This window comes from Rattus norvegicus, chromosome 10, assembly GCF_036323735.1.
Source record: "Rattus norvegicus strain BN/NHsdMcwi chromosome 10, GRCr8, whole genome shotgun sequence".
Classification (NCBI taxonomy): domain Eukaryota; kingdom Metazoa; phylum Chordata; class Mammalia; order Rodentia; family Muridae; genus Rattus; species Rattus norvegicus.
Genome location: NC_086028.1, coordinates 11,068,656 through 11,086,068, shown reverse-complemented (window position 1 = coordinate 11,086,068; position 17,413 = coordinate 11,068,656). Strand labels below are relative to the sequence as shown.

Sequence of the window (17,413 nt, the reverse complement as noted above, 5' to 3'; positions counted from 1 at the left end):
GGGCATTCCAGGAGGCTGTAAAGCAATTAACCAAAAGTCATAAAAAGGGAACCAAGGATTTATTATAGGCGCAAGGACAGAAGACAACATATTGACTGTGTTTATCTATACAAAATTTCAATAATACCTTAGTCACAAAAACTATGGTTTTTAACTTTCTTTTTTTAAGATTTATTTATTTTATGTATATATAAGTACACTGTCACTATCTTCAGACACAGCAGAAGAGGGCATCGGATCTCATTACAGATGGTTGTGAGCCACCATGTGGTTGCTGGGAATTGAACTCAGGACCTCTGGAAGAGCAGTCAGTGCTCTTAACCTCTGAGCCATCTCTCCAGCCCCCCCCCCTTTTTTTTGGATGTAATAAGCAAAGGCAAGGTTTATTACGGAGATCTATTACGGGGATCTCCAGGCCGACACATATCCTGCGCAGGAGACAGAGGTGTCGACCGGTTTTTAACTTTCAATGAACCTGTTGAGCTTGTGACAATGAATGTTTAGCCAGATAATCACTCTTAATGGATATGCACGTAAACATTCTCGTTGCATACTTTTTATTCAATTTATGATTTGAATTTATGTCTGAAATTCTAGTGAACTTTGTTAAAAAAGAAAAAAAAAGATGCTTGGAAAAACCACGTGATCTATTTTTCTAAAAAGACCAGGAAAGACTACATTGCATAGCTTTTGGAGTAAAAGAATTGGGAAGAAAGCAATTGGGAATAAGGGCATTATTACGTCAGAGCAGGAGGAGAGAGCAAGATTAGAAGGAGAATGCAAAGTAGAATAATTTAGAACTTATAAGGCAACTTAAACAATTAAGAGAGCAATGTGCAGAATGAAGAGGGAAAGAGGAAAAGAAGAAGTTGCAGAGAGCAGAAGGAGCAGGCAGGCTTCTCCTTACCATGGGGAGAGCAGGTACTTTCTTTTTTTTTTTTTTTTTTTTGAACAGGTACTTTCTTAACAACAAGGCAGGCTTTAGTCTTAAAGAGAAAAATCTTTCTTCTTACAGACTTGGGTTTAATTCACTTAGCATTAAAAGGGCAGAAGCTTTTTTTCTCTCTCTATGCAATAAAGATTGGAGCTCATCTTTCATCCAGAATGAGTTTTTTCTGCACTGGTGTTTGGTCTTTTGCTCCATATGCATATGTAAGTATGAATGTGTGTGTGTAAGTATGTAATTGTGAGAATGTATGCAAGTTAGGTCACACTGCTTGAATGGAGATGTATAAATATGTATGCATGAAGGGTTGGGGATTTAGCTCAGCGGTAGAGCGCTTGCCTAGCGAGCGCAAGGCCCTGGGTTCGGTTCCCAGCTCCTAAAAAAAGAAAAAAGAAAAAAAATATGTATGCATGAGTCTACATATGAATTTATGCAAGTTTATCCATTTTTATTTGTATAAAAGTTTTTCTTTCTGCAAATGTGACCAAGTCTTGCCCCCGTTGACACTCTTCCCACTCAGAAAACCACAAGAAAGAAGTGTCTGGACTCCCTTCCCACCTCCCAGAAGTTTGATCTTCTTGTCTGTATCAAGTGCTAGGATTACAGGGGGGTAACACTGCACTTAGCTTTTCTCTCTTAACTCTTACCAAAACTGTAGACATGATGGTGCTCTTTCTGTAATACAAGCTTTGGTTGGGCTGTATTAAATGTTAGTCACATAGAGGACCAGATCCTAAGACAAAGATTCCAAAGACTCCAGCAGCAGGGGTTGGACCAGACTGAGACATCTACACAAACTTCAGGGATGGAAGGCTGTGAGAGGGGCAGAGCTTAGGGATAGGAGTGTTTATATAAGACCTGTTGGCTTTCGGATTGCTGGGGGTTACCAAGCAGTGAAGTTTATACATAGAGAGGTACTTGAGCAATTGACTGTTAACCCAAGACTGTAGGCTGGTGAGATGGCTCAGCAGGTTAAGGTGTGTCATACATTACAACTGCTGTGCTGAAACACTTGACACAAGCAAGCTGAGGAGGAAAGGGCTTATTCGGCTTAAGCTTCCAAATCATTGTTCATTATCAAAGGACATCAGGACAGGAACTTAAGTAGGGCAGGAGCCTGGAGGCAGGAGCTGATGCAGAGCCCATGGAGGAGTGCTGCTTACTGACTTACTCCTTATGGCTTGCTCAGCCTGCGTTCTTATAGAACCCAGAACCACTAGCCCAGGAGCGCCACCACCCACAATAGGCTTGGCCCCTCTCTGCCAACCACTAATTAAGAAAATGCCCCACAAGCTTACCTACACCCTTCCTCCCTCTCTCCCTCCCTCCCTCCCTCCCTCCCTCCCTCCCTCCCTCCCTCTCCCTCCCTCCCTCCCTCTCCCTCTCTCTCTCTCTTTCCTTCTCTCTCTCTCTTTCTATCTATCTATCTATCTATCTATCTATCTATCTATCTATCTATCCATTTTTCTATCTATAATCCATTTGGTTTTAGACAAGGCTTTTTGTTACTGGAACTTACTCTATAGACCAGGTTGGTCTTGAACTTATAGAGATTCACCTGCCCCTGCCTTCCAAGTACTGGGATTAAAGGCAAGCACCAATACCACCCTGTGTGGAAGTCTTTTTCTCAGTTGATGGTCCTTTTTCTTTGATGACTCTAGCCATGTCAGGTTGACATAAAGTAGCCAGCACAAAGTGTGTGTCGCCAAGCCTGATGAGTTCCATCTCCCAAATCTATATAAACACGGAAGGAGAAAACCTACTCCTATAAGTTGTTAACCAACCTCCAACACACATACTGTAACATGCATCCAACAATGTGCACTCACAATAAACAGATTCATAAATACATAAATGCAAAAATTATTTCCAACCAGCTTCTTTGCAATTAAGTTGAAGCTATCTGGGGCTGGAGAGACGGCTCAGTGGCTGAGAGCAGTGGCTGCTCTTCCAGAGGATTTGGGTTTGGTCCCCAAAACCAACATGGGGTTCACAACCATCTGTGACTCTGGGTGCGCAACTCCCTCTTTTGGCCTCCAAGGGAACTGAACACACATGGTGCACTGACCCAAAGGCTGGTAAAACAGTCACACACAGTCATACAATGTAAAACATTACACTGGGGCTGGAGAGATGGCTCAGTGGTTAAGAGTGGTGACTGCTTTTCCAGAGGTTGAGTTCCATTCCCTAGCTCTCTTATACCCATCTCTGGGACTCCAGGCTTCTCTTAACCACACCCATCGCACTTGATCTTTCTGACGTGTTTCCTGACACTGACTTGGTGAGCCCCAAGGTTTGTATGTCCCAGGGCTCTACAGATGTTCTCTATGGTTGCACCTACTGGTCAGCTCTTCCCAGCCTATCATAGGTGGACAGGCACGGATGGCAGTGTGTAGACAGGGACAGATGGCAGTGTGCTGGTACAGCTGCAGACCAAAGACATGCTCACCCTTCTTGGTGATGATGCTGTACGGCTTATCCATACAGGCCTTAGCCCCAAAGCACTCACTTCAGTTATCCGAGTTCCAGATGGTCTCTGCTGTCTTTTGCTCTCTTCCTCCTGAGGTCCTCCACTTCTCACTTGCCTTCAAGACAGCACAGTGCTTTGTGTCAACTCCGGGCCAGAGTCATCTGAGAGTTGAGAATCTCGATTGAGAAAATGCCTCCATAAGATTGGCTTTTAGGCAGACCTGTAGGGCATTTTCCCCTTTTTTCTAGACAGGTTTTCTTTCTGTAGCCCACTCTGTAGACCAGGCTGGCCTTGAACTCAGAGATCCACCTACCTATGCGTCCAAAGTGCTGGAATTAAAGGCATGAACCACAACTGCCTGCCAGGCATTTTCTTAATTAGTGATTGACCGGGAGGGCCCAGACCACTGTGGGTGGTGCTAGCCTTGGGCTGTGCTATAAGAACACTAAGAACACAGGCTGAGTAAGCCACCAAGAACAAGCCAGTAAGCAGCACTCCTTCACGGGTTCTGCATCAGCTCCTCAGCTCCTGCCTCTAGCTTCGTGCCCTGCTTGAGTTTCCGACTTAGCTTCTCTCAGTAGATTGTGATTCAGGATTTGTAAGTCACATAAGCCTTTCCTTCCCAAGCTGCTTTTACTTTCCGTGCTTCACTCAAACAATAGTGACACTAGGACAGACGTTGGTTCCAGACTAAATCCACGATCTAGAGTCAACCTTGCCTTCCTTGTTTTTCTCAGCTACTTGGCCACAGTGAAGTACAAACGACTAACACAGCATCCCGTTGTTCTGAGAAAACGTCGCAGGATCATGGAATCCTCCCATCCTGAGCTGTGTAGTCGGACACACCTTTAATTCCAGACGTGGATTTCCATGAGTTCAAGAATAGCCTGGTCTACATAGTGAGTTCTAGGACAGGCAGGACTATGTAGAGTTTCTCCAAAGTAACTTAAAGCAAATAAAACAAGACAATGCAACCCCCCAAACCCAAGTACCCGAGGAAGAAGCCACTGTTCATGCTCCATTTCACAGACAGGACTAAAACAGACAAGTCAGAGTAGGCACCTACACTTGCAGTCTAGAAAATCAAGAGAGATCTATCCCTACACAGCCCAGCCGGTCTTCACTGGAGGCTGGCTTGTGTACCACAGAGTCTGCATGCCCTTTTCTGAGCTGCTAAGCTTGAGGGGTGTCCCAGCCACAACAGAAAATGAGTCCATTAAGTGTATGCACGACAGTGTTCCAGCTTGTCCGTCCTTCCTTCCTTCCTCCCTCCCTCCCTTCCTTCCCTCCCTCCTTTCTTTCTTTCTTTTTTCCTTCCTTCCTCCTTCCTTTTACTGGGCATGTGTGTACACACTGACACATGTGGCACAGTGTGCACGTGGAGGTGAATGGACAACTTGACAGAGTCCTCTCCATCACGTGGGTTCTGGAGCCTGATCTCCTGTTTGCCCAGCTCCTTGGCAGGCACCATTACCTGTTGAGCCATCTTGCTGGCCTCTTTGATCCTTTTTAAATAGTCTCATGAAGTTCAGCCTGGCTTCCAATCTATTATACAGTTGAGGACAGCCTTGAACTTCTTTTTTTTTTTTTAAAATGTTTATTTTATGTTTATGAGTACACTGTAGCTGTCTTCAGACACACCAGAAGAGGGCATCAGATCCCATTACAGATAGTCGTGAGCCACCATGTAGTGGCTGGGAATTGAACTCAGGACCTCTGGAAGAGCAGTTGGTGCTCTTAACCACTGAGCCATCTCTCCAGCCCCAGCCTTGAACTTCTGATCTTTTTCCTCTAAGTGACAGGATTACAAACGAAGTTCACGTGGTGCTGGGGATCTAATCCAAGGCCTTGAACATTGTGGGTAACCTACCAACTTGGCTACGTTCCCAGCCCCCCGCAGTTTGCACATGTGGAAAAAATGGGAATAGTGAGGTTATTTATTTGTAATCACTCTGTGAATAAGCCAGGGAAGGTGTATTCTGTGTCAGGTGGGGCCTAACATTGAATACCCCCCTCCCCAATCCATTAAGAAAGAGCCACACGGATAAGAAACTGTTGACATACGGCCACATGCGTGTAGGCTGAGCACACAGCATCTACTCTCAAGTGCCAAGAATACAGGAGCAGTGAGGTCTGTTTCCACTGGGGAAGGTCATGGTTCCAAGGGCAAGGACCCTAGGTCCTTATGGGCTCCTAACCCTCTGGGATATGAGTCCCCATTAAATGCTTTTTAAAAAATGTCATCTCAGTCATGGTGTTTGGTCACAGTAATAGGAAAGTAAGACATCTGGGATACTAAGAATAGGTGAAAGAACTCAGTGGTGCGGAACAACTGCCAGTCCTGTGGCTTTCCTCCTAGGCCCCTGCAGTCAGCCGGGCCCTGACCTTTGCTTGGCAGCAGGCCCTGGAGAGGAGGGCGGGGCTGGTTGCTAAGGTTTCAGGTGGTGAGGATCCGGAAGCAGGAAGCAGTGTGAGTTCCCAGGACCTACCTGGCTTCGGGGAGAGGGTGCCACTAGAGGCAGGTGGGGGCACGAGAAGCAGCCTTGCTAGGGAGAGAGGAGGTAAGGAGATGGTGGGTGGGTTGGGGCTGCCCAGGTCAGGGTCAGTGTGGGGGCTAAAGGTCTAGGGGAAGGAGGGGAGACAAGCAGGTCTGGGGAGGAGGTGGGGGAGAAAGGAATGGGGGAAGGGAGAGGTTGCTGGGTCTGGAGTAGAGGGAATGGGGGGACAGGAAGAGGCTGGAGGGCTTACTGTGCAGAAGGCTGAGGAAAACAGGAGGGGTGAGGGGTCCTCTCAGGGTGGGGCCGGACTGTATGGCCTGAGAGAGGCCTGGACTGAGGTGACCCTTTGGGGGCTGGGGCAGGTAGCTGAGATGGGACTTTCTGCTGATGAAGTGAAGCAGGAGTTCCAGGCCACCGCGGAGGAAGTACTGGGAAGGCTGAGGAGCCAGCAGCTGTTCCAGTCTGAATGGGACATCGCTGCCTTCGTGGTCTTTCTCACATTCGTGGGTGAGTGCGGCTCCTGATCCAAGGCCCTGCCCTGGTGTTGGGGCGGGGCCCACATCTGGATGCCTCTGTCTGGTCTCCAGGCACTGTGGTGTTGTTGTTGTTCCTGGTTGTTGTTCACTGCTGCTGTTGCTGCTGCTGCACCTCCCCCAGGCCCCGGAAGGTGAGCCCCGGGAAGGTGAGCCTGGGAAGATGAACCTAGGAAGGGGAGGGTACCCCTCGGAGAGGAGAGTTCCCATTGGAAGGGACGGGCAGGGCAGGGTCTTATGAGAGGGTTGAGGCAGAGCTCTGGTGTGTTGCTGTGTTGCCTACCGGGGCTCTTTTGTTTCTCTTGCAGGAAAAGCCCAAGGGTGTGGATAACTTGGCCCTGGAACCTTAACGCTAGCTTGCCCTTGGCATGGGTCCTGCTGGATGACAGTAACAGAGTCAATGTTTGCCAAAGCCTGAGTCTGGGTTCTGTTCTAACCCTGCCAGGGGCACTGTGGTGGCTCACCACGATGCACCTGTGCTTCCCTCGCTTTTACACTCTGAGCTTCCACTACCCCACGGGGCCACCCTGCAGCCTGGGCACAGACTGTGATACCAGCGTTCAAGAGGCTGAGGCAGGAGGATTATAAACTCCCTCAAAGACCTTGACATAGTATTAGAGTTGGGAAGATGAGGCCATGGGACAGGAGACTATGGATCACCAGGGACCTTCGACGAAGCCTCCACTAGGTAGGGAGACAGACAGACAACAGGGCTCCAGTCTAGATCTGATTTTTATTTCTTAGAGGTGGGTTGGGGGGTCAAAGAACAAATGGTCCCAGTACTGCATCCTATTTACAGGGAGGCTTCTTCCCCCAGCCCGGGCCCACTTCCCCCCTTCACCTTACAGCTGAGTTCTAACTTCCCATCTCTCCCTCTCCAATGGGTGGGAGAGAGGAGAGGCCTGGGCTTGGTCCCACCCTTAGTGCAAAGGTTCCCAGAGTATTCAGGAAGGCAGGTTTAGGAGCATGGCCACACCTCAGCTCACCTTCTTGACTGCCCCCTCAACCAAAAAACCAAGCCAGCTCCCCTTTCTCCAGGTGTAGCTCACATTCACTTCCATCAGCTTCACAGGGTAGCGAGGAGACTGGGGGGTGTCTGACAGTGACAGGTACCTTAGGGGTATGTGTTGGGGGGAGGGACTACAAGTCAGGGCTACCCCCCTGGGACGAGGATTCAGGCAGGGGCTTGCTCAGAAGGGCCTGGAGCTCCAGTAGCTGGAAAACACAGAGATCTGTGGAGGGTGGGGATCTGGTCAACGACAGGTTCGGTAGGAGGGCCAAGGGGATGCTATCCCCACTAGAAGCTAAGTGAGATGCTGAGGTTACAGGAGGGGACTGTGTCTGAGAACTGTTGCCAGGTGATTGGTATGTATGACATACTGAGCTTTACAACTTGGGAGCACTTAGGAAGTGAGGAGTCCCCGGAACGGCCCTGCTCCCCTGCCCCACATGCCCTGGACACACCTTATCCTTGAGCTGCTGGCAGAGCTGCAGTGAGACGGTGAAGTACACTAGGGCATCGTTGAGCCAGGGGATCACACATTCTACCTTGTGTACGTGGCTCACTTCGAGGCGCTGGGAGCCCCATTCACTGAGGGAGGATAAGAGGTGGATCCCTGAGTGTAGGCCTGGACCCAGACCCCAAGAGCAGGGGCTCTAGCACCCCTTCCTCTGTACTTACAACATTGCCCCTGGGCTGTGGAGCACTGCACCTCCGGCGGGGCGGAAGTTCTAGGCAGAAGCAGTGGAGTCCGTGAGGTCTAGGTGGAGGGTCCTCAGTGGTGCTGGGGTGGGGGCGGGCGGGGAGGCGGGGAGGACTTTACCTTGGTGGAGGTGGGCTGCAGAGTGTGCAGCTGGTACACAGTGAGGCACAGCTTGTTGAGGTTGATGTAGACATTGACCAGCAGGTCAGAGGGTAGGGTGGGGGCAAACATCCGCTGGAGGAGGCAGGAGGGATTAGGCTCTCTCCAACTTTAGGCTGCACTGCTACATGGGATGGAAGTCCAGGGGAGGGGAGTAGCCCAGTCCTATCCCCAGGTGCTTTTCCATAGGCTGGGGTGCCAGGGGCTCCCCATAATCTCTATGTGCTGGCTGCTAGGTTGGAAGCCACCGATTGTAAACTGGGTTAACGTACTGGGGGTAGGATGTAGGCCAAGAACACAACCCAAAAATCTGCCCTGGCTGGACCTCTCAGTACAGACTTCTTTCTTGGGGTAGGGGCTGTGTGAGGTACTGACCGTGAGGCCGCTGGCGGCAATCTCTGGCAGGGTGAGGGTGGCTGGGGTAGTGAGCCGGTTTCTGGCTCTCGTCAGTTGCAGCATAACGGCATCCATGAGCTGGGAAGGGGCAGATGGCCACTGCTACTTGGGTAGTAGCAGTTGTGGTCCCCCATGTCCCAGCCCCTAGCATCAACAAGCAACATCTGTAGCTTCTGTTCTTGCCAGGTGACCACGGTTCCTGGGTCTAAACTCTGCAACCCAGCAGATGCTGTGATCTAGGCCATAGGCTAATATATACGGCCAGACCTGTGAGTAATGACTAGGGAAGGAGCAGCTTCTCGAGAAGCCTGGGGACACAGAGCTGGCAGTGTTCAGGGTAAGGATGCTAAGACGGGAAGAGTACCTTGAGGACTTCCGCTCCTGTCTTGAACTGGTAGCTCTCATCCCGGTTTGCCAGGAGATAAATAGCTTGGCTCACGTGGTTCCTGGCATCCTGAATCTGGAAACAGCCCCCATCACCCACATAACCAAAGTCTGTCAGTTCTAGGGAAGCCACATTTCTGGGTCTTCAGCCTGATCCCAGAACGTGGGGCCCCACTGGAGAGGCTGACGTCCCAAGAGGAGGTGGTGCCATCTGTGGTCTTGATAGCCTCCAAAGCTGGAGTGTTTGAACCTGGGTGGCCAGGTCCTGGACAATCATGGCAGCCAAGGCTCTTGGCCCTATATAGTCACTGCTCAAAAGATAAGCCCTAGTACACCCATAAGGCAGTAAGTGTGCAGAGCTCAAGGGAGGAAACAAGGGTGCCCTGGGAGAAGCAAGGAGGGGAGACCTGTGAACCAGCTTCAGGTGATGTGTGCACATGTCTATGGGTAGGTAGCAGGCTTGTGCATGACTGAAGGTACATGGGAAGCCCCTGTTGAGTGACATTCAAAGGGACCTTCAGCTGTCCTCACATGGCCAAAGTCACAATGTGGAGCAGGCTCTGGTGTCCCAAGGCACCTCCACCCCAATTCTGCCACGTTTGCTGTGGTCACAAAGTCCTAGACTTCTCCAGGGAGGCCTTAGCTGGGGCCTGAGCCCAGGTTGGGCAGTGGAACGTACCTGCTGTAGCTTCCACTGCTTGTCCTCCCGGAAGGCGAAGTGCAACAACTGGTTGTTCCGAGGCATCTTCAAGTTCACATCCTATGAGCCACCAATGCAGCAGACAGGTGGCTGAGGCCCCAGGCACCTCAGCCAACCGGTTGGGAGATAAACAGGAATGTCAAGAAACAGGCACTCAGATCCAGGAAGAACCACAAAGCAGTGAGAGAGGTAAGCTGAGACAGGGGAGTGGTGTAGACTGAACCATGGAGAGGGACCCCACCCCCACCCCTGCGCCCCATGTCTTAGCTCAGAGGGTGGCCGGTTCAACTCTGATGTGGGGCCAGCCTGCCTAGGCTTCCAGTGTTGGTATTTCACAGGGTCCGGATGCCAGGCCAAACCGAGTGTAAAGCCACCCGTTTCTTGTCCCTCCCTGAATCTATAAGCCTAGCTCACGTTACAGATATACAAGGAAGCAGGTTAGGGAAGACAAGGCTCATACCCAGGGTCACACAGCTAGCTGGTGGCAGAGCTGAGATAAGCCATAAGCAGGACTGTTGGGGGACAGGGCCCTGGGGGACTCACCGCTTGGCTGAGGGCATCCCCTTGCAGAGTCAGCACCCCTTTCACCTGGTCTGTGCTGTAACACACAGGAGTCAGAGGGGTGCCTGCTACTGCTTCCTCCCGGTGCAGGCTGCCCCACAGTGCCATGGGCCTTTCCTCCCCGAAGGTGTACATCCCCTTCCAAAGGTGCCTGCCCAACCCAGCTCACCCACAGCTGCCCAGGATGAAGTTCTCCTGCTTGGCAGGACCCTCGGTGCTGGGGCCGGGGAGAGTGAAGCGAAGAGAGGCCTCCTGTGGAAGACAGGGCAGTTAAAATAACTCACCTCAGTCTGGCCAGTGTTCCATTCCAAGGCCAGATTAGCCCGGGAAGGGACAAGGTGGGCAGGCCTAATCTGGCTCCTCTGTGTTTTCCCTACCAAGCCTCCAGGATTCTGTGGGTTCAGACCTGTTCATTCCAGTCCTGAGTGTATCAGAGCAGCCAGGTGGGAACACAGAACAGAGTCACAGTACCTAGCTAACTGGAGTGCTGTGATATGTATTGGGAGCAGAGTCACAGAATCACGCAGTCAGTCATCGTAACACGCTTTCTCCTACGTCACTGTCCTAGGCGTTTTGTGAGATACGTTTATTTCCACAACAGCTTCGTGAGCCTGGTTAGTGTAAGGAAACAGACTCAGAAATCCGGGGAATTTGGCTGAGATCACTTCAGAGTTCAGATTATCAGTTTTTGTTTTGAGACTTTTGTTTGAGACAGTGTTATGCTGGCTTCTAACCTATGAACCTCTAGCACTCTTTGGAGTGCTGAAATCACAAGCTTTCACCACCACCCTGCTTGCTCGCAGGTGAAATGTCATTTTCAAAGATCGTCCATACTCAAGACCTGGTCTAAGACCTTGCTGCGCACACACACTGCTTGTGTAATCACACGCCACCAAGCCTGCGTCTGGACTGTACTCTCAGAAGTGGTTATCTGAACTGGCTACGCTCAGCAGTTGCCGTTGCGCGAATCGCCGACCCGGTGGATAGGAAGGACCGCAGGCCGGGCGGGACCGGCCGGTGAGTTACCTTAAGGATGTCCTGTAGCTGTCTCAGCACGGCGTGCACCTCAGCGTGCAGCAACCAGCGAAACTCCTCCTCCTGCGGACAGCGCGGCGTCAAACCTATCGGGTCCCCGCCGCCCCGTTGGCCGCCCGCCGTCGCCCCCCGCCCGCCGTCGCCCCCCGCCCGCGCCCCACCAGTACTGCCCGCTCCGCGGCGCTCGCAGCCATCGCGGTCGCCATCGTCCGGGCCGAGCGCTGTCTCTGAGTCAGGAGCTCAGCGCGCAGCGCCCGCCCCCTTCCCTCCTCCTCCTGTGACCGATTCCAAACCGGCACAAACTCCGCCTCCAAGCCGGCCACGCCTCAAACCAAGGGCTGCAGCTTCCAGTCCTGGCTGGTGGGTGGCTGGGCCGACAGGCCACGCTTCGCCTTCTATCCGCCCGCCTTAACTCATTCTTCAGCAGGGGCGGGGCGCTTTGACCACCAACCTAGCTTTACTGCGCACTGATTGGTTGGCGGAGCCGCCCATCACCAAGTTACCTTGTCTTTTACAGATCTGCCGGGTTGCACTGGGAAACAATCAGCTGGGTTGGCTCCTACCTAGATCCTAAAGCATTTGGGCACAGCTATGGTACCAAGAAATGTTTTATTTATTTTTTTCTTGCAGTAGCTTTGTTAATTGCACAAAATCATGTTTTGTTTTTGCCATTTAAACATTATCACACAATCCTATTCTGAAAGACAAATGTTCATTAAAAACAAAGTGAAAATAAAAATTCACAACCTTAATCACCTAGATTTGTCATTTAAAGGAAAAGAGGGAGTAGGGGCTTTCTTACAAGCATTTTCACAATGTCACATTTTCTCCATAAAAGGAAAGGATTTCAAAATGAAAGGTGAAATAGCTTAAACAGAAATAGTCATAAAAAGGAACTTTACAGAATTGTCAACAATATTAAGACAACATTGACTAACCGGTTTCCTTACAGCATCTTCCCCACCCCCAACCCCCAGGACCAAGCTAGGCCGTGTCCAGACAGAAGCTGTTCAGCATCCCAGTGACTGAGCAATTGTGCTGAATCCCACAAGCATTCCCTGCTCCAGGCCCATGTCCTGAGATCCTCATCCCAGGTGGAGAAGTCGAATCGTGGCTTTGGAAATCCAAACTCATGAGGAGGAAGGCTTCCTCAGGTGATTCCTCTCATGTGACATTCTAAGCCTCTCTGGTCCCCTCTTCAAGGAGAAACGCTAGGGCCTGGCAGAGCACTGGATCCACCTCTGAGTAGTAGTTAGGTTAGAACAAGGCCCCAGTTCAAGACTGTCCCAACAAACCCAGGACTTGGAACCACTGATACTGGCAGAAGTGAGGTTCCTCATCAAAATCGGATGGGACAGAAATATTATCTCCATGGAAGGAAAAGGGGAGGAGGGGCATGCAGGGGACCTGTGTAGAGCAGGCTTAACAGGTAGCCCAGCTCAAGAGACTGCCATAACGGAAACAGGAAGGAGCTACCCCCACACTCCACTGCTTAAGACCCCTTCCCATGGGCTGGAATGCAAATCCAAATAAAACCTCCTGCGGAACAGGCTCCGGTCACAGAGACAACAAACAGCCAGGGAGCTGAAGCCTGTGGACTCTGCTCCCCCTGAAGGTGTCTATGTGGTCATGCCGGTCTTTCTTCAGTTCAGAGACATTCTGGGAGCTGCTGCATAATGGTAGTGTCTACAAGAAATCGTCCTCAGCTGGAGGTCCACAGAGCCTCCTCAGGGAATCTGCTGGTTCATGATGGCTGAGGGGCCTCTCCTTTCAGGGGTCCAATGGGGGCCAGGGGCCCTCTGCTGGTCTGTCCTGGGAAACTTGAGAGAAGGCTTCCTGTGCTCCCTGCCAATTCTAGTCCCTCTAGTCTCTTGACTAGAAGGGGGCCGAGATAAAACAAGCTTGCAAGAACAGCCAGGCAGCAGTTTCTAGGCAGCTTCTATCCTGGGTGGGTGGGTGGGTGGGTGGGTGTGTGTGTGTGTGTGTGTGTGTGTGTGTGTGTGTGTGTGTGTGTGTGTGTCTGTGTGTGTCTGTGTGTCTGTGTGACAGAGACAGAGACCACAGTGTGTGTGTGTGTGTGTGTCTGTGTGTGTGTGTGACAGAGACAGAGACCACAAGAGAAACAGAGAGAGAATACACAGCCTCCTGTTCCAGGGCCAATCAGTGCCCAGCTCAAGAGCTTCTTCACAAGCCACCTGTGGAGATAGATCCTCTCATCCCTGGCCAGAACCTCAGGGAGGGAGGAAGAGTGCTGCTGTGTACTGTGCTGATGCAAGTCTCAAAGTCTGTATAAAAGGAAATGGAGACAGGTGACTGGTCCAGAGCTAAGTCCCAGAACCCTGACCCCACACTGGGAAGGGAGGTCAGAGGGAAGATGGGAGGGTAGATGGGCAGGCAAGGCTTAGTGTATGTAGGCTCGGTACACGGCAGACATGTCATTGTCAGACTGGTCCAGTGCCTTGGCTCTTTTGTATACCTGGAAAAAAAAAAAGGTAGAGGTTGGTTTCTAGCTACAGAGGAGCTACAGTGGAGGAGCCCTGATTCCTGGAGGCATTTCCAGATGCTTCTAGCCTGGTGCTTAGCAGGCAGGCCCTGGAGCTTGAGTTATGTGGGTATGAATGCTGGCTTGATGTGGGGCAAATGCTTCTGCCACAGCCCCACAGTGAAGAAGGAACAGTCACAACCCTCATGGCTTTATTGAGAGGATTACATTTACTCAGCGAAGTGCTCAGTGCTGTTAGGAGTCATGGTGGCAGCCCTCGATGCAGCTTTCTGAGGATGTTTTATTATCCCCAGGATCACTGTGCCCTACTTTCTTAAAAATGGTTGGCACCTCCCAGCCAGCTTTCCAAAGGCTCCTTTGAGCTCCTCACCAAGACAGCAGCTGGGCCCTTTGATGTACCAGCTACCTGTTTTATTTTTTATTTATTTATTTATTTATTTTTCAGAGCTGGGGACCGAACCCAGGGCCTTGCATGTGCTAGGCAAGTGCTCTACCACTGAGCTAAATCCCCAACCCCCTGTTTTATTAACCTTAGAGCCTACATACACTACTTTATTAACTTTTGTTTTATTCAGTTTTAAATTCACTATTTCCTGTGTCCGTTTGCCTCCTGCATGTTTGTCTGTGCACTAGCATCTGGCTGCCTGGTGTTCTCAGAGGTCAGAAGAGCAAAGGGTTTGGATCTCTGGAACTAGACTTACAGATGGGTGAGGTGTGAGTTGCCACGGGAGTGCTGGAATTTGAACCTGGGCCCTTGAGAAAAGCAGCTGGTTCTCTTAAATCCTGAGCCATCAGCCTCAGTGTTTGGGTTTTGTTGTTGAGACAGGGCTTTCCTTACAGCCTACAATGATCTTACGCGTGTTCTCCCTTTTACCTTTTCACTATGTAGCCCTGGCTCTCCTGGAGCTCAACACATCATTCTTGGCTCATTTATGGCTATTGTTTAAAAGAAAGGGTCTCACCACTTTGTAGCCCTGGCTGGTTCATTTTGTAGATGAGGGTAGCCTCTGATCAGACTACACCTGCCTCCTGAGTGTTGGGATTAAAAGTGCCATTGATTTTTATGTGTATGGGTGTTTTGCCTGTGTCTATGCACACTCTTAGCTTAGCCTCCTCGAAACTGAATTTATTAACACTTTACAATCTTTACTTGTTTAAAAGCTTCAAGCTTGGGCTGGAGAGATGGCTCAGCGGTTAAGAGCACCTACCAAGACTGCCTAGCAAGCACAAGGCCCTGGGTTTGGTCTCCAAAAAAAAAAAAAAAAAAGAGCACCCGACTGCTCTTCCAGAAGTCCTGAGTTCAAATCCAGCAACCACATGGTTTCGGTAGTGAGATCTGATGTTCTCTTCTGGTGTCTGAAGACAGCTACAGTGTACCCACACACATGAAATAAGTAAGTAAATCTTTTAAAAGAAAAAAAAAAAAAAGCTTCAAGCTTATTTTGTGTTTCCTTCCATTAGAATGTAAGTGAAGTGAAGCTGGGAGGAGCTGCTTGTACACCAGCATGTTCCAGAGCCTAGAGAGGGTCTAGCAATAGAAGCCATGCCTAGTCACTGCATGAAAGCTTGAAAAGAATCAAAGCCACTGTGAGAAAGGCAACAGGACACTCAGTTTTGCTGAGGAGATATGCAGCTGAACAGTAAGCAGAGCCACTATGAAGGAGACCACACACAGCTCGGGTAGATCTGTTAACACACAATGAAGGCTGAGGAGCTTTCTAGACTGAACACCAAAAACACCATCAAAGGCTGGAATGTGATAAAATTATTTCTTTTTTTCGTTTTTTGAGACAAGGTTTCTCTGTGTAGCCTTGGCTGTCCTCGAACTCACAGAGATCTGCCTGCTTCTGAGTGCTTGGATTAAAGCTACACACCACTGCCATCCGGACTGGTAAGAAACCCAGTCTGCCAGATGAAAGGAATCATGCCAGGAAATCTAATTTTTAACAAGAAAAGAAAGGTGTAAAGGGCTACCTACAGAACCAGCTGAGAAACTACAGTTATAAATGCGTATGTGACAAAGTGAGTAAGGTGGTTGTGCTTGTTTTATGCTTTGGGTACAGGATAAAATCTGAGGAGGCCATCAAGTTAGTTAAGGGTATCTACTGAATTCTGACAACCATTACAGAGAAACAAAGTACTGTCAAAAAACCAATAAAATACAAATAAAAATGAAATTCTAACACACACACACACGCGCGCTCGACCACCCTTAGAGAAGATTAAAAAGGAACAGATAAAAAGACAGGGACTGACAGAAAGAATTGTTAAAAGGGCAGCTCCAAATCCAATTGCTTTTCAATACAGGGGCGACAGACTGGTGGAGCAAGCAGCTGCTTGTCTCCAGGGTCTTGCACAGTGCAGAGCCTGAACTCACATGGTGCAGGGATTTCACAGTCCAGGTTCCATTGTGAACTGAACTGAAGCTCTCTCTGCTTCCAATGTACGCTGCAGAGCCCGGGCAGGTGCACCTTGAGTCTATCACAAAGCTCTCCCAGCACAAACCCTGCAAAGATCCTTCAAACCCACATCTAAGATGGGTTGTATGAGAAGCTCCCAAGAGTCATGGTTAGAAATTAAATGGGGGATGTAGAGGTGGCTCTTCTACAGGGCCCGCATGAAGTAGTTCATGCGCACACATTCACACAGACATATACATAATTAAAAGGAAATCTTTTTTTTTTTTAAAGTGTTTTTAAAAAGGAAGAAATTAAATGGAAATTAAAATTCTGGCTACTTAGAAGACTGGTGGGAGAGAATATGTGAGCACAGGCAGGAAAAGGTGCTAGGACAAGACAGACTCCTTTTCCAAAAGGAGCTCATGTGATGCAACACACTCTGTTATGTGCAATGTTGTGACCGGAACAAGCACGCTAACTGGTAAGAAGATACTGAAGATGGATAGAATGCAAGCCCCAACCATAGGCTGTGCAAACATGACTTGGCAGCCAGGTATGCTGAAATATTAGCACTGTGGATGTTAAGGCAGGAGGACTGTGGACGTGAGGCTAGCCTGGGCTACCTAATGAGATCCAAGGCAGTCTGAGCCGTGAAATGAACCCTGTAGGAGAAGGGCGGAACTGGAGGAGAGTAACAGTCACAGCTGGAATCGTATGTTGTTCATTAATTAAACACCACCAATCAGCCACTGCGCAAACTCACATCCTGTGAGTTTTGAATTTTTCTTTTTGGTGGCATTAGGATTGAACCCAGGGTCTTGTGCATGCCAAGCAATTACTCTATCAAGATATGCCACCTCCAGCCCTCCTTTCTGATCTTCGTTTGGGATAGACTTTCACTAAATTGTGCAAGCTGGCCTGGAGCCTTCTACTTCCGCTTTAGTTAGCTAGGGCTACGGGTACGTGTGACCATACTTGGCTAGAAAAAGTTGAGCAATCCTCAGATCAAAGAAGAAATCACAAGAAAATAATAATAAAAAACTACTGTGGTTGAGAAGGAAATGAGCTCTCATGCTCACGTCATAGGTAGGTCTAGAACTGCTGAGTGTAGGGCTCCTCTATCACG

General features: G+C 49.7%; 3 protein-coding genes across 10 annotated transcripts in view; 1 reads left to right on the top strand and 2 right to left on the bottom strand.

Moving 5' to 3' along the window:
* The first annotated feature begins 5,264 nt into the window (after positions 1-5,264).
* Positions 5,265-7,050, top strand: Smim22 (small integral membrane protein 22). 4 transcript variants are annotated; one of them, XM_006245805.5, is made up of 4 exons: positions 5,265-5,886; positions 6,277-6,421; positions 6,502-6,596; positions 6,756-6,859. In XM_006245805.5, the coding sequence occupies exons 2-4, from the start codon at positions 6,286-6,288 to the stop codon at positions 6,795-6,797; spliced, it is 273 nt and encodes a 90-aa protein (XP_006245867.1). In that variant the 5' UTR covers positions 5,265-5,886; positions 6,277-6,285; the 3' UTR covers positions 6,798-6,859. The 4 variants fall into 4 exon arrangements, with proteins under 4 accessions (XP_006245867.1, XP_063125361.1, XP_006245868.1 ...); XM_063269291.1 differs by having other exon boundaries at positions 5,270-5,886; positions 6,502-6,581; XM_006245806.5 differs by having other exon boundaries at positions 5,280-5,977; positions 6,502-6,581.
* Positions 7,051-7,161: 111 nt separating this feature from the next.
* Positions 7,162-11,781, bottom strand: Rogdi (rogdi atypical leucine zipper). The gene is made up of 11 exons (NM_001024864.1): positions 11,547-11,781; positions 11,377-11,448; positions 10,520-10,602; positions 10,333-10,387; positions 9,769-9,849; positions 9,070-9,165; positions 8,685-8,783; positions 8,271-8,384; positions 8,129-8,178; positions 7,912-8,038; positions 7,162-7,679 (listed from the first exon to the last, which is right to left on the bottom strand). Exons 1-11 carry the CDS (start codon positions 11,589-11,591, stop codon positions 7,638-7,640), a joined length of 864 nt encoding a protein of 287 aa, NP_001020035.1. The 5' UTR covers positions 11,592-11,781; the 3' UTR covers positions 7,162-7,637.
* A 194-nt stretch (positions 11,782-11,975) lies between these two features.
* Glyr1 (glyoxylate reductase 1 homolog) overlaps positions 11,976-17,413 on the bottom strand; it is a 35,517-nt gene continuing 30,079 nt past the window's right edge. For all 5 annotated transcript variants that reach the window (XM_039086260.2, XM_039086261.2, XM_039086262.2 and 2 more), the window contains 1 exon segment: positions 11,976-13,861. In XM_039086260.2, coding sequence (XP_038942188.1) covers positions 13,787-13,861 — 75 coding nt within the window. In that variant the 3' untranslated portion in view covers positions 11,976-13,786.